The sequence below is a fragment of the Chroicocephalus ridibundus genome, chromosome Z (assembly GCF_963924245.1).
Source record: "Chroicocephalus ridibundus chromosome Z, bChrRid1.1, whole genome shotgun sequence".
Taxonomy (NCBI): Eukaryota; Metazoa; Chordata; class Aves; order Charadriiformes; family Laridae; genus Chroicocephalus; species Chroicocephalus ridibundus.
In genome coordinates, this window is record NC_086316.1 from 3,597,242 (window position 1) to 3,613,283 (window position 16,042).

The window sequence follows — 16,042 nt, forward strand, 5'->3', positions numbered from 1 at the left end:
TATAAAATCCCACATATTCAAAGTAGATCAGGCTAAGCACTATGCCAATGTGATGGCAAAATTAGAGGAATCCCTCTGGCAGCCTGTGCCCTGATGTTGCAGTCACAACTACAAGGAAATGGAAGGAATAGATTTTTTTGCAGCTGTGATACTTCCGCTAAAGGAGGACCTTCATCATCTGTCAATAATAATGAGGTTCTCATTTAGAGATAAAAGAGTCAACAGAAGAGTCTGGTGTTACAGCTGTAAACATAACAAAAATGAATGGGGATTGTAAAATTGACTTAAGCACATGAAATTTTCAATTAGAAGAACAATTTTCAAATTTAGTACTTCAAGAACATGGAATAAAATCTGATGAAAGTACTCTTTCTCTTTTCCTAAGTGTGCTTTGTGTATTAATAAATTTGTGACCTAAACCAGCAAGTGTGTTGGTATCTGAATCTTGATAGTCATATCCATCATGATAAAAACTTTATTTCAGAGAAAGAAGCCTCATAAACTGGAGTCTCATAAGAACTTTAGGACAAAGAAAGAAATTCATTTAATGCCGGACCGACTGTAGTCTTTGAGGCCACCAGAAGGTACCATGAACAAAACCACTCTTAACAATGAAATGAAAACAAGGTCTTTTTACTAATGGAAAACCAAAGAGCTTAGATCATTTGGGCCCAGAAAATGTTTGACTGTTTCCTGAAAAAATTCTAATCATGGTCACATTTACTTTAAAGAATGAACAATGATTTAATAATAAAAATAAGTTAAATAACAAAATTAATAATAGAAGTCTTACCTGCATGCTGTAGGTAACCATTGTGGTTATTGATGTACTCGAATCTCGAAGCACTTGCAGACTGATTAAGGTTGTCTTCTTATGAGCCACAGCAAAACGAGATCCTACAGCAAAATACACTAAACCACGAGGAGCATCACTTTCAAGGACTGTTATAAAAGCAAATCGGGCACTGTTGTTCAGTGCAGCTCCTGTGCTTACAGCATACAGCTCAACAAAAAAATATGTTTCCAATTCAGGTACCTGTAAACGAGGGATGATTTTCATATCATTATAAGACCTACTCATTACTTTCAGCTTTAAAAAATTGATATATTCTTTTTCATGTGCAGTGGATTACTTCTACTAATACCACAAGCATGCTTCTTGAAATGTGCAATACATACAATGAAATATATCCAAAAATACTAATATTGCAGCAGGCACCACTCTGTCATGTGCAAAAACGGCATCTCAAGTTTTCACATGGAACTTTATTGCAATCAAGTAGCTATTTATATACTATACGTATTGTGGCTGTAAATTTGCATTAAGACATGATGGTAAACTCTTAAAGAGCTCCATTTTCCAGATTATGGAGTTACAGAGCTGTGCATTTTGTGAGGAATTTGCCTTTTCGCTTTATTTTTGCCTGACAAAAAGGCTTGTACACAGCTACTTACCTGTGGGAAAAAATGCACAGAAGTCTAAGTATGCAGCTTCAGATCTGCAATTAATATTGACTGTATTCAAGTACTGAACTCTGGTAAAGTTTTGGAAAACATTTTACATACAGACTCAGTGTTTATGCACTAACACGTTAATACCTATTTTTACGAGCAAATCTCACTAGATTTGAATGCTTAACTGAATTTATCCAAAATCCCAAAGCCTGTAGATACTATCCGGTAGACTTTTGTGAGGTTTTCGATATACAGAAATCTTGTGTCAGTCTGGAAATACAGGCTAATGGATTTTAGTGTTCATATGTCAAAGAATAGGTCTAGTCAATTCTACAAACTTAATGCCTGTTTCTTGAAAATAAGGTAGCAATACTAAATCTCAGTATGACACGCTGCCCTATCTTTGACTTTGTATCTACAACACGGACATGTACAACATGTAGACATACTGAGATTCCAGAAATAATTGGAAATACATCATCTGAACCTATTAGATGCACTCATGAATTAGCAAGCTAGCAAAAAACGTAGCCCTTTACAAGACAATAGCATTATAACAAAAAAGATGATAATAGAAGACAATTTTTTAATTAGTAAACATAACTTTTTGTTTCAGCTACGGATTTTTGTAAATCCTGCTTTAATTCTAGGAAAGCAGGATACAGCTCTTATCTGATGAAGTCAGTACAACTGACTAAGTAAAAATTTTCAAAAGCTAGAACGCATCATAAGAGATATGCCATAAAAAGTGTAAAATATTTATTGCATCTATGTATTACTTCATCATTTCACAACATATTTGTCACTAATTTATAAGCTATCTTATGGGAGAAGAATTAGGAAATATTTAGGGGGTTAAATAGCACATATTTTTAATTGAGTCGTTAAGTAATTCTTTAAATGGAATGATGTTGGCTAATTGATGACAGGCACAAATTTACTGGAATGCCATGGGGAACCGCAGCCTTCCATTAGCACCTGTTAGCGTGGCACACGCTTGTGCTTCGTGCGCTACAACGGCACGTCTCCGCAGCTGCCACGCTGCTGTCATTAAATAACGATATCACTTCTTTGGGCTAAACAGGTTCAAAATCCCAGATCACTCAGCCAGGCAGCCTGTGCCCCACTCATGTATGTATTTTATTCATTGGCTCTGTAACTTAAAGAAAACATCTGAAGATGAAGGAGGAAAATGGCCCTCTCACTGAATTAAGAGAATGTGCCTTATTCCCTAGTGGAAAATCACTATTTCCCACACCCTATATCTCGTATTATTTTCTAGAATATAGTCAGGAAAAACGTGGAAACCTTCTCATCTTGTCCTTTTCCATTCCCCAGACCTCAGCTTCGCCGCTAGCCTGGCTGTTAGGATAATTTATTGGAAAGTTTCAAACTCCCCACTCTGACAAACATTAATCCTTCCTTTCTTACGGGACTGCTCTAACCACTAGGTGCTCACACACAAAAATATATTTTCCTTCCTTTTTCAATAAAAATGACCGAATGCTGTGCTTTGTGTTAATTCAGTGACGTCTGCATTTCTGAGTGCCAGCTGGGCCTCTCAAGGCACTTAGGCTTAGGCGTACCCGACCGACAAATGCCAACGGCTTTAGTGGATGACGGCTGCTGAACTGAACTCCGCTACTCACAAGCTGGATGCGCGCAGCGACAGATTTTTAGACACTCAAGAGATTCTTATGCAGCTTTATGATTGAGTAGAGTTTTCACAGATCGTTGCGCTAGATTTAGGCATGTAAAATTATGCACACGTTGCAATAAAAGTGGTTTTTTGTTGAATGAGGTGTTATTACTTCCAGGATATGCTTTCCATAAACCACCCTAATAAGTGCTTTGAGAGATGAAAAAATTACTGCATGAAGGATAAGAGTCCAGTATATGAATATGCATCTCACTGAAATAACTCCTTTTTTTTTTTTTAATTACTGTTCTATAAAAATCTGAGATCTGCAATTTACTCTTCAAATACTCATCTCCTTCCCACATTTTTACCAGTCACAACGGAGGGAGTACACGGCTGCAAATAAACATGTGTTTGCAGAGGAACTGAGCAGAGGTCAAGTTACCATCTTCAAACTGTGTCCTACACATCAGTTCCTCTGCATCAGAGGGTTTTTTCATCCTGATGAATTGCAATTCAACGCCGTAGTGCTGTATGCAAATGAGCAATAATGACTTACGTGATCAGGTTTTATTTCAATGGAGATGTTGCACACTGTTTGACCTGCCACGCAGGTAGTGGCTCCCACCACAGATACAAGTTCTTTCTCCAGGTTCGTGCCATCCTTCAGAAGGACAACGGCTGTTTTATTAAAGGTCACACGCCAAAAGATCTTCACATCTTCAAAAGCCCTATAAGCAAATCAAAAGAGTTTACATGTACTGAAGGAGACCACTATTGCTTTAGGAAACATAAACCACAGAGGTAACATGCATCTTATGGTATTACTCAAAACTTACCACTAGGGAACAAACTGCTTTAAGGTGAAAAATTCTCTCTTGTTATTTAAATTCCTTCCTCTAAAATCTGTTTAGATTACCGAAAAGTAACACAGGAAGAAAATAAAGCAATTAAGGGCAGTCAGATACTTCTCAATTTTTGTTTCAGAAAATGTGAGATTAGCTGAATAGGAGACACTGGTGCTGAAGACAGGGATGTGCTGAAGTGCCTTGCTGAATGCCATTTGCCTGGAAAGCCAGGCAGAACTTGTCTTTCCTCCCAGTTTAAGGAACGTAGAGTACTCGAGCCTATTTGTTTAATGTACACATAAATGTACCACATATATATGTGCTAATTAGAAAAATCACAGTATCTGTGTGAGTGAAGACGTAAGCATAGTACTGATACTTAGGTATCTTCTTAATTGCTCATTTTAGTCTTCATGCCTACGTTACGTTACACAGGGAGATGAGAATTTTAATTACACCTTCAGCGGTGCAAATACTTCACCTTAAGCAAAACTTTCACACTTGCTGCCTTACAGCGTTAAGTCGGAAAATACTTGTTTTTTCCATTTCTGGTTTATAGCAGTACAGTGACAGACCTAATCACATTCACAACTTAAAAGCCCATTTTCCAAATTCCGGGAAGTTATTAAAGGAGCTGAAAGGCAAAGATTTATTGTAAAACTCTAGGGTAACCTCTTCCACTAACAGTAGCTGCTGTGATTCAACACAGCCTATTACAGCGTGTGGGAAGAGCCCTTAAATCAGCTGTTGCCTGCACCTGTTTGGTTGCCTCGCGACAATCAGCAGCACCTCCCTGTTTTCTGAGTCTTCATCAAGTACAAGACCGCTTTGTACTTCTGGAACGAATCCCAAAATGCCGTTCTGGAGATCACTTCCTGTACAGGAAACAGTCCATGAAAGTAATTAGCAAGCAAGTTAAACTGAGACTGAATTACAATTTTAACGTGGATAACTGCTAAAAAAATATAAAAACTAGGTATCAACAGCGTGCTACAAAGTACCTCTTGGGGATGCCTCAAGAAAATTTCTTACAATCATAGAATGGTTAGAGTTGGAAGGGACCCTGAAGATCATGTAGTTCCAACCTCTCCATATTTCTATTCTTAATTTACGCTCCATACTTATCTAGAACTTCAAATATTGGCATTTATAAATTTTATTTTTACCAGTAAATGCCAGGGGAGGTTTAGATTGGGTATTAGGAAAAATTTCTTTTTGGTGGAGTCACCATCCCTGGAGGTATCTAAAAGACGTGTAGACGTGGTGCTGAGGGACGTGGTTTAGTGATGGTTTTGGCAGTGTTAGGCTGATGGTTGGACTTGATGGTCTTAAAGGTCTCTTCCAACCTAGATGATTCTATGAGTCTATGATTCTACACGTAAGTCTTTTTGAAAGTAAATTCCTTATAAGAGTCCGGGCACCATCTATGCTTGTATTTTCAGCAGCATTCATCATACTGACTGAATTCTGTGTCCCTCGACTCCAAGAGTCTAGGTGCTACGGTAGTTCAGAACAGTGTCAAAAACCTTGCTTATAATGCCCTTAGGAGACACCACTCCAGCTATATTATTTTATGTTTACCATAACCCCTTAAAATGTATTCTTTCTAAACACAGATGGGCCTCAGTGTGCCCCTAGATGGACATAGCTGGTTATGGGATGAAGACGGGCTTCCAAGGACAGCATTCTTATTCATCCCACCCATGATGTTGAAGCCATTCATTTTCCCAAATTGTTTCATCAGCTTTTCTCCTGCATCTTGAATTCAGTGCGTGGAATTAGGGAGCTGCAAAATACTGCATTGTTCTCATGGGAACGTAAATAAACTCAGCTAAACAGCAGTGGAGGAAAAAACCAAAAGGGTTAAAGAGGGGAAAACTAATGTCAACACAGTGTCCCATTAAATCTTGCTTCTAAAGGATTTCCCCTTTACTGGTAGTGATGGATTTATTCTGCAATTGGGAAGGCAATCTAGTTCCGACATGGCGCATATTAAACATACTGAAGATTAACAGATACTGTGTGTTTGCGTATTTGCATGCAATATATTTAACTTGCGGTATCTTTCTATCTGTACAGCTACACGCAGATACATGTTTCGACCCTTCTCCTTAATGCAGTTCTTTCCTGCTCTTACTTTATGTACTCATTGGACTCGGGGTGTAACTCTAGAGCATATTAATACACTTCTGTGAGATTCAATACAGGCTCACATTCCAACCTGTGCCTATGCACACACTTCTTCGGTTAACTTGCACATACAGGCAACTGCTGACTTGCATGGTGAATTCTAGGGACGGTGCACACGAAGGAAACGTGTTTTATACGATCTGTTCTTGCGCACATAGTTTTGGTTGCTGCATACACTCATCCAACAGCACAGTTTAATTCTGGTTCTCAATATCTACCTTGTATTTTAAGACTATCTAAATAAACAAAGCTTCCGGTAAATGTTGGACCTTACGTATAATTTTCTTGATTAATCTAAACGGTTCCAGTTCCCAGCTTGTTTCTGAAACTTAATCTCTACTGCAGTTAAACTTTGTTTATATTCAATTGGTAATTCTTATAGATATCTAAAAGCTAAGGGAAAATGGAGCTCTTACACCACTTTCTCACAGCAGCGTGTGGTGACTGAAAGGAAAACTCTTCCCTGATGTCTGTGTCAGCCCATTTCTATCCTCCCTCCCCAGAAGCAGAGGACAACTCAACTGCAGATATGAATTGCATAGTATCAAAGCAAAAAAACAGAAACTGTTTTCCATACTTTGTAAAAACCCCATACAATGTAAAAGTGACAAAATGGCCAAGAAAAACAAAAAAGCCTGCAATGCCACTACACACGAAAGAAAAACACTCAAGATTAGCCTTTTCCTTCATGCAGTAAAACAGGACAATCTCTCAATGTTTTTTTGAGCCATGTTTCAAGGGATGCATGGTGGACTTGGTGCATTAGATGGTTCCTCTGATCTGGAAAACTCAAGATTTGGGAATAGAATACCCTGCTTATTATCAAAAAGAATTCCAATCTTTACATAAAAATTGCTATGAGGACATATAGTTATTTACTGTTATTTAATTCAGACGTATTTACTAATTTTCTGGGGGAAAAGTTATTACCTGCAATAATTACTGTTGCAAAAGCAGCATATCCATATTCATCCTTTCCTTCCACAATCTGAGCTCCACATTCAGGATCAGAGAGGAAAACATAAAACAATTCCTGTCCTTCAGGCTCATCGTCATCAAAAATTTTTATGGACACCATGCCTTCTCTTTCTCCGTCCAGCAAAGTCAGGGAGACTGACTGTTCCTCAAAATCTTCTCCTTCCATGGCCCATGTGAAGTTTGATTTTTCATAAACATTTCCAAAAGGATACGAATCCACTCCGCTCTGTGCACTTACCCCCCCAAAGGTTTTAACGGTTACTTCAATATCACCAGTAAAACCCTTGGTCCTTCTGATATGAAGTATCACTGTGTTGGGGGTACTGTTGTTGGCATCTTCTTCAACATAAACAAACTCTGGCCCCAAACTCAGTATTCCATGAAGAACATCATTAGCCAGGATACTAACTGTTGCAACACTGAAAGCTGGATTCAAACGTGGACTCCAGTCAGGATTCACAGGTTGAACATCCAAAATTTCCACAGCGGTCAAATTTACAAAAAAAACCTCCTCCATTTCAGACACAGAGTCATCAATTATTGATATTTCTATCACAGCATTTGTCTGAAATCGTAAAAACATAAGCTCCCCATTGTAGAGGGGTATAAAGTCCTCTAGAGGTTTGGCACTTCCTGGAATGGTCTGATATGTCAATTTAGTGAGATTACTTTGAAAACCAAACAATCTTTGGACATGTAGTGTGACTGCTTGAACGTCTTCTTCAACTGAAACAGATCTCGAGTTAAGAGCAAATTGGAATATCCCCATTGGCTCAATTTCAGCTATTGTAAATCCTGACCTGAAACAGAAAAGATATCAAAGCCGAGTGAGGAAGTATGAAATGCGAAACGTAAAACACCAAGGCAGAGTAATTTCCGGTGAACAGTCAATGATGGCTGTAAGAAAGTGGGTAAAAAAAACCCAAACGTAACAGTAGAGGGAAGAAACAGCAATCATACAAGGCAGGATGTAAAGAACTTCCCTGAAAAATGTTTTTGGAATGATTGGATTGAGCAGCCCTCCACAAACTTACTGCATCCTGAGTCAGCACAGGATACGGAACAAAGGATAAAGTAAGGCCTTCCTGAGAAAATGGAAAGGCAAAAGGGAGGTGGTTGAGTCACCATCCCTAGAGGTATTTAAGAAACGTCTATATTTGGCACTTCAGGGCACGCTCTAGTGGCAGAGATTGTAGGTTGTTTGGTTTTCTTTGTTTGTTTTTTTGTTTGTCTGGGTTTGTTTTTTTTTCGTGTGTGTGTGTATGGTTGGACTCGATGATCTCAAAGGTCCTTTCCAACCATGAAGATTCTATGATTCTATGAAAAGAAAGTGCGATGTCTTCCTACTGTGCAGGAAGATATAGTACAACACAGTTGCTCCAACTAACACCAGTTTTAACCGTCAAACAAACTTCCTGTACCAAGGCAAAACTGTGTAGTGGACAGATGCTAGCAGATCTACAGATTTAGCCAGGAAGCTAGAGAAGGAAAGGAAATTATTTTAAAACTTACACTGGGGCTTTGAAATACTAATTGTCCCCTCACAACGTAACTCAGAGCCATTTTTTCCAGATCTGAGGCCTATCATCAATACCAATTTAAGCTCTACTATGTTCATATTAAGTATATCCCTTTCGTATAGAAAATAAGCACAGAGACTAGGACTGCTAAACCTTGGGTCTTACACTTGGTCTCTAGAACTGATCCATTATTCAGTGCCGGAGGCTACAAAATAGCACTAGAATTACACTGATTTAGGTTAACGCACTGGACCCTTTCCATGGCTACAGGAGTTAAAACCTCTTCAAAGTAAATGTCAGCTCTACCCGCTGTGGGATGTAGTCTGAAGTTTTCTAGGAAAGGTCATCCTCGTATACGCAAGGTGTTTGACTCAGAGAGTGAACAGGTGTTCTGAGGACAGCAGTCCACAGGACAGACAAGCCTAGGAGAAGGGTCAATCCCAGGGGCTGAGCCATCCAGTTCATTCCTTCCTTCCTTCAGACTGGCCAGAGAAATTGTGATACGGTGAAGCCAATACCTTTCTCCGTATGCAGTGTTACTCTATGTCCGTTCTTTTTATAGCACTTCTAGCTATGAATTAGTAAGGAAGAATGTAAAGAAAATAGTTTGAAGAATAGCTAACAACTTAGCTGAGATGGAGAATTACATTAAACGTAATGGGTTTGTTCTTAAGGATAAAAAAGGGTGTTTATACAAATTAGGTATTTTTGGAGCATTTCTTGTTCAATTTTATTTATTTTAAACCATGTTTGTTACCTAAGATGATTTAAATACGGGGTTTTAGGGACACTAATGAAAACTGTTAGAGTTGCTTTCATTCTTCAGCTTCCTGGATAAAACTGTTGATCTTGGTTCTTTGTTTTCTTAACTGCCTCCATCATTCTAGACACATTCCAGGCACCTTGGACCCCAGTGATACGAAATAGACTGGAAATGGAGAAAAGCTGTAGTTCTGATCAGGTCAGATTTGCAGTACTGACACTTGTGTCCACCTGAGACAAGGCACAGATTTACCAAAGAAGGCACTAACACTTGCTAGCTACCAATAATTTAATAGCGATTTGTATAAGGTGCGACCTGTATACAGGCCATAATTCTTAGAGGCGACTCAGAAGTATAACGGACATTCTTACCTCAGGCGAGCCCCACCAGACACATTGCTGTGCACTGCTGTTAAAGTGATGGCAAAGGACTCAAGTTTATTTAGGCTTGGAGTAGCCCGAAATGAAATTACTTTACTTTGCTCACCAGAGGAGAACAAAACAGTACCTGGAGGAAAAAAAGCAAAAGAGAGCACGAGTCAAAATAACTAAATAGGAACACTCTTTTACCTGGAAACGTGCTGAGATAGCGACTTTAATGACAATTCCCCTCCATTCAGGAAGAAGAAATCTGCATGATAAGGGTCTTTCCTATACAAATCTGTCCTTCAGGGGCGTAGCACTGTGCCTGCCTCCCAGATAGGTAGTTATCTTAGCTCTTATTTCTTTTTTTTGCTCGTGAAATAACATACGCCTTACAGCTAAAAATCCGACCATACAATTTCATTCTAATGACTCTTCATTAACAGAGGAACCGTGTAGAGGTACAAATAACTTAAAGGTGGTATCATCACTTACGCAGCTCTCACAGCCGTTTCCTCAGACATGTACTTACCAAACGGAGGAGTAATATTGCCTGGCTGAGCAAAGGCAGTGGTTAGGTCCGGTGGGTATCCTGAAATCCAGCTGACTATTACAGAGCCATAAACTCCGTTTCTGGTTATGACAGCCTGGCCTGTCCCTGCTACAATGTCTGTAAGTCGTAAAATCACAGATTCAAAGCCAACCTGTGGAAACATAGCAGATTTTGTTATAGAAAACTGAATAAAAATGGGCAGTAACATATGCGAAAGCATACTGTATTTCATAAAGCAGGCGTTTTACAACAATTAAGGGTGCCTATAGATGGATGTATGTGTACGTATATTTGAGTGCGTGAATATATATACACACTTCCTTCACAACTCTTCCACAGTACTTCTAAGTCTTAGATTTCTGAGACTCAGATCTCAGGGAAAAGGAACCGGTATGACTAACGTTTCAGTACTGAGAACACTGAATACAGCCTTCTCTGTCTGTTTTTTGAAAGAAAAACAAACCAACCTGCTCTGAACACTCACAGGGGACAGCTGTAGTACTATATATATATATATATACACACACAGGTCTAAAATAAATTGTTACCTGTGTATCCAGTGAAAAATAAGTTGCTGACACATGACATTGTTGGCAAAATTATTCTTGCTAATTTGATCTACTTTTTCTTTGAGCAGCAAATCGGACCGAAAAGGTAATTTGCATATTCCAAAATTAATGATAAATAGATACATGGTACAGAAAGACCATTTGGATTAAGTTCAATTACAAACTAAAAGACAAAACTGTGCTTCAAGACAATTAAAATCATTAAATAAAAACGTCCATAAAATTTAAGAGCTAAAAACTCAGCACGCTATTGTCTCTGCCCGACGCAAGAGAAGGGAACTGTAGCACATACGCCGTATCGGAAGCAGCAAATTCTCTTTTCTCACTCGCACACAAAGTGGACAAATGGAGAATTTCCCACTCACTGATCAGCCAAATACACTGCCACCTGCATTAAAACCCAGCACAAGCTCCATCTCTTTTTGCACACAGTAATGCATACTTGCTGTTATCTGCTCTGGGGCCGCCGTACTTAAAGGAGTAACACTGTCCAGAATAAGCTGTTTTCCTTTAAGTCTCAGAACTTCCATTTCATGTAAACTAAAGTATAAATTAACCACGATATTTACACTGTTTACATTCTACAGATGAAGATACGTTTTCAAACTGTATTAACACTTTAAGAGTCGTTCAGACGTGGTGTTGGGGGATACGGCGTAGGGCAGAACTCCGTAGAGTGGGGTTGATGGTTGGACTCGATGATCCCAGGGGGCTTTTCCAACCTGCGTGATTCTGTGAGTCTATGAATTTGTATCGGAGAAAAGATAATACGCAGTACAGCTAATAACTGGAGGAGTGTTGCCAGTCATTGAAGTGGTAGCAATGACGAAAACTTCAAGGAGCCAATTGAATTCTTATAGCAGCTACCTTTGGTAATGGAGTGCACCTTCCCTCCGTGGTAGGAATGTGACACTGCAGCCAGCCCACTGACCTGTGAATTGGCAGCTTCCTCAGGGACAAGCAGAACAGCTGACTTTGCACTTCCTAATATTTTAGGCACATCCTTGGCACTTCCCCTAACCAGGCTTACGTTAATCAGTTCCAGAGTAAAATTCAAGCCCAGTAAAATAAATGCCTGTGAGAGAGAGAGAATTTCGTTAAAAAGGCAGAAATTTAATTCCACTAAAAACATTATATCCACCAGTTCAAAGAATTAAGTAGCAAAACAACCTGAAGTTTTTGTTCTACTTGCATACAAAAAGCAGTGTTTTCAAGACACGTGTTTTGTTTGTTGTGTTTCTCCAAGTGCATACAGCTAAAACATCAATTCTGTGAATGTGATTTACTAGCAGATTGTTGGAATGGGAGTTTGTAGAGCAACTATTGCCATTTTAATAAATTGTATCTAACACAGAGGGCCTCAGCTTGACTTTAATCCTTAGGATTAAAAAGATGCAAGATGGGTGTAAAAAGGATGTAAGTGCATAAGTGTGTAAAACTGTACAAAAAAACACGGAACAGAGAGAACCGAAGGTAAATTTACCTGCTGCTTTGTGAGTCAGCACTGACAGATCACTATTTACAACCCAAAAGGGAAACTTGGGAAAATATTTGCATACATATAATAATAATATATTGAACTGATGGTAACACAAAGCAACGCTGGAAGGAAAAACTGAGTATTTGAACACATGCATAGCAGCGATTCTGCAATTATTATCTGAAAATGTGATATTTGAGCCCAGTTCTATTGCATAAACAGGGAATTCATAATTCTAAAACTCTCTTTTCTGCTTTGTCACGGTGGGTACTATTGAGCGTTGAGTATCTTATTCCAGCACATTTGTATTGTGATGAACACAAACGGAAACAACAGATACCACAGGAGCTACAAGGATAATACAGACCTGGTTGCTTATTGGCACTCTTTTCACTCCAAAGCTGGCACCGTCTTTTACTGTGAGGTATCCCACCTCGTTCTCGGGTTCAATTAGCATTTCTTCATGATGAGACAAGACATGGTACTCAATGAGCACCTCTCCGAACGCCCCAGCATGTCGAGTTACATTAATCTGAACATACCGGTCCAGGTTTCTCTCTACCAGTACTGACTGCTGATCAGGGTACACGGCAAACACTCCATAAGGATCATCATTAGCAAACACATTGATCTTCGAAATCCTTTTCTCTTGGTCTAGATCTGCTCCACCTTCTACAGAAACCAGCTGCACCACATAGTTTTCATCCAGTTCTGGAACATCATCAGGTAACAGGTAGATAATTATCTCAGCCGTACTCTGCTGGTCGGCAATGACAACAGATCCCTCTGTCCTAAGAAAGTCACCCGTGATGTCAGATTCACTACCTATTTCCCAGTAAACCTGAAATGAGTTTAGAAAACACACAAAACAAAAGAAAGCAAAATTACCCAGAGAGTCAGAAGCTTTCCTATTCAGGATTCAGTACAGACAGGGTATGGAACAGGCTGGTTTTAAGTAGGTAAAATAGAAATTGGTTTAGGTATGCAAAGAAAGAGGCACACAGACTATCTTACAAAAGGAGTACAAAGCAGTAGGACCAGTTGTTCCCTGAGCACCCAGACCCCTGAACTAGAAGACAGGGATGGGGAGCAGACTGAAGCCCCTCTAATCCAAAGGGAAATGGTGAGGGACCTGCTTCAGCACCTGGAGGTGAACAAATCTATGGGGCCGGATGGGATCCACCCAAGGGTATTGAAAGAGCTGGCGGAGGTGCTCGCCGGGCCACTTGGTATCATTTATGAGCAGTCCTGGACAACCGGAGAGGTCCCAGCTGACTGGAGGTTAGCAAATGTGACACCCATCCACAAGAAGGGCCGGAAGGAGGATCCGGGGAACTACAGGCCAGTCAGTCTGACCTCGGTGCCTGGGAAGGTCATGGAACAGATCCTCCTCAGTGCCATTACACGGCACATGCAGGAGAACAGGGTGATCAGGCCCAGTCAGCATGGGTTTGTGAAGGGCAGGTCATGCCTATCAAACCTAATATCCTTCTATGATAAGGTGACCCACTTAGTGGATGAGGGAAAAGCTGTGGATGTTATCTACTGGGATTTTTGCAAAGCTTTTGACACTGTTTCCCACAGCATTCTCCTGGAGAAACTGGCTGCTCATGGCCTGGACAGGTGTACTCTGCGCTGGGTAAAAAACTGGCTGGATGGCCGTGCCCAGAGAGTGGTGGTAAATGGAGTTAAATCCAGTTGGTGTCCAGTCACAAGTGGTGTCCCCCAGGGTTCGGTGCTGGGGCCGGTTCTCTTTAATATCTTTATCAATGATCTGGATGAAGGGATCGAATGCACCCTCAGGAAGTTCGCAGATGACACTAAGCTGCGCAGGCGTGTTGATCTGCTTGAGGGTAGGTTGGCTCTGCAGAGGGATCTGGACAGGCTGGACCGATGGGCTGAGACCAATGGTATGAGGTTCAACAAGGCCAAGTGCCGGGTCCTGCACTTGGGTCACAACAACCCCATGCAGCGCTACAGGATTGGGGCAGAATGGCTTGAAAGCAGCTCGACAGAAAAGGACTTGGGAGTGTTGGTTGACAGCCGGCTGAATATGAGCCAGCAGTGTGCCCAGGTGGCCAAGAAGGCCAACAGCATCCTAGCCTGTATCAGGAATAGTGTGGTGAGCCGGACTAGGGAAGTGATCATCCCCCTGTACTCGGCACTGGTGAGGCCCCACCTCGAGTACTGCGTTCAGTTTTGGGCCCCTCGCTACAGGAGGGACATTGAGGTGTTGGAGCGTGTCCAGAGAAGGGCTACAAAGCTGGTGAGGGGCCTGGAGGACAAACCTTATGAGGAACGACTGAGGGAGCTGGGGTTGTTTAGCCTGGAGAAGAGGAGGCTGAGGGGAGACCTTATCACCCTCTACAACTACCTGAAAGGAGGTTGTAGAGAGATGGGGGCTGACCTCTTCTCCCTGGTGACAAGTGATAGGACGAGGGGAAACGGGTTCAAGTTACGTCAGGGGAGGTTTAGATTAGATATTAGGAGACATTTTTACACTGAAAGGGTTATTAAACATTGGAATAGGCTGCCCAGGGAGGTGGTGGATTCACCATCTCTGGAGGTGTTTAAAAAAAGGGTAGATGGGGCACTGAGGGACATGGTTTAGAAGTGGCTCTTGTCAGGGTAGGCTAAAGGTTGGACTCGATGATCTTAAAGGTCCCTTCCAACCTCAACAATTCTATTCTATAAAAGAAGGGTGTGTTGTTCCTCTAATAGTACCATGAATGTAGAGATTTCCTTTGCATATCTTCAGAAGATTTATTTAAAACTATATGGAATCCCTGAGCCATTTAAAAAAAAATATTTCTATTTTTACATCAAGACATCCTTGCTGTTTTTCCTCTTTCCAAGATTCCTCACATCAGAAGAGGGGTGAAGAGTTCTCACTGAACCCAGCAGATGCTTTTATTAATCGACTTATTATTTTTTTGATGAAAGGAATAACTCTTAAAATGCTGACTTCTAAACAACTTCAGGTTAAAAAAAAAAAAAAGTGAGTGATAGTTCAAAATAGTCTGATTCTTGCCTTTAGGTTTGCTTAGAAAAAATAAAATTGTGATGATCTCAAAGGAAGCTCACTATGTAAGTGCACTCTGTTCTCTTCTCCCATCAAAAGCACAGGGAGAGGGGGAGGGAGAAAGAGAGAACGGAGAACGTCACTGCAGTGCTGTTTTTTCTTTTTTTCTTTCCTGAGCAGAGGAGGCTGAATCTGGCTCTCCAAACCATGAGTACTAGGGCTGAGTCTGTCCTAAATGCAGTCTAAAAGGCACCGTTTCAGAGATGAATTTGAGAAACAAGCTACAGAAAGGCACAGAAAAAAGTATTCCTCCATACATTGATACTGAGGATGATTTCAGATGATACTGGTTATTAGGAAAAGAGTGAGAATACCGTTACGTTTCCCAGAGTGCCTTGAATTCGTCTGACAAACAGCGTAATACTTCGTGGCCCTTCCACTGCTGAGGGTTCTGTATAGTTATTCTCCGTTAGTGATTCAGGAGCAAACTGTACAATTCCATTGGGATCGCCAAACTTCTGTATCTGTAAAAAAGTAAACAAACAAAGCAAAAATCAGAAATGTAGAGTGAGTTGTTTTCTTGTTCAAATCATTGAGATTTTCACTGCTAGATGCTACAGGGCGCGTATCTAATAGCTCTTCTGAGTTTTCTCCTCTTAAGAA

General features: G+C 40.4%; 1 protein-coding gene across 1 annotated transcript in view; it reads right to left on the minus strand.

The window, feature by feature from the left end:
- The window catches only part of ADGRV1 (adhesion G protein-coupled receptor V1), a 290,661-nt gene that overhangs the window by 166,307 nt on the left and 108,312 nt on the right, over positions 1-16,042 (minus strand). Inside the window, exons 70-78 of the mRNA XM_063320199.1 lie at positions 15,754-15,903; positions 12,725-13,198; positions 11,809-11,952; positions 10,288-10,459; positions 9,765-9,900; positions 7,063-7,910; positions 4,700-4,817; positions 3,654-3,825; positions 794-1,036 (exon numbers count right to left, since the gene is read on the minus strand). Coding sequence (XP_063176269.1) covers positions 794-1,036; positions 3,654-3,825; positions 4,700-4,817; positions 7,063-7,910; positions 9,765-9,900; positions 10,288-10,459; positions 11,809-11,952; positions 12,725-13,198; positions 15,754-15,903 — 2,457 coding nt within the window. The remainder of the gene's footprint in view (positions 1-793; positions 1,037-3,653; positions 3,826-4,699; positions 4,818-7,062; positions 7,911-9,764; positions 9,901-10,287; positions 10,460-11,808; positions 11,953-12,724; positions 13,199-15,753; positions 15,904-16,042) is intronic.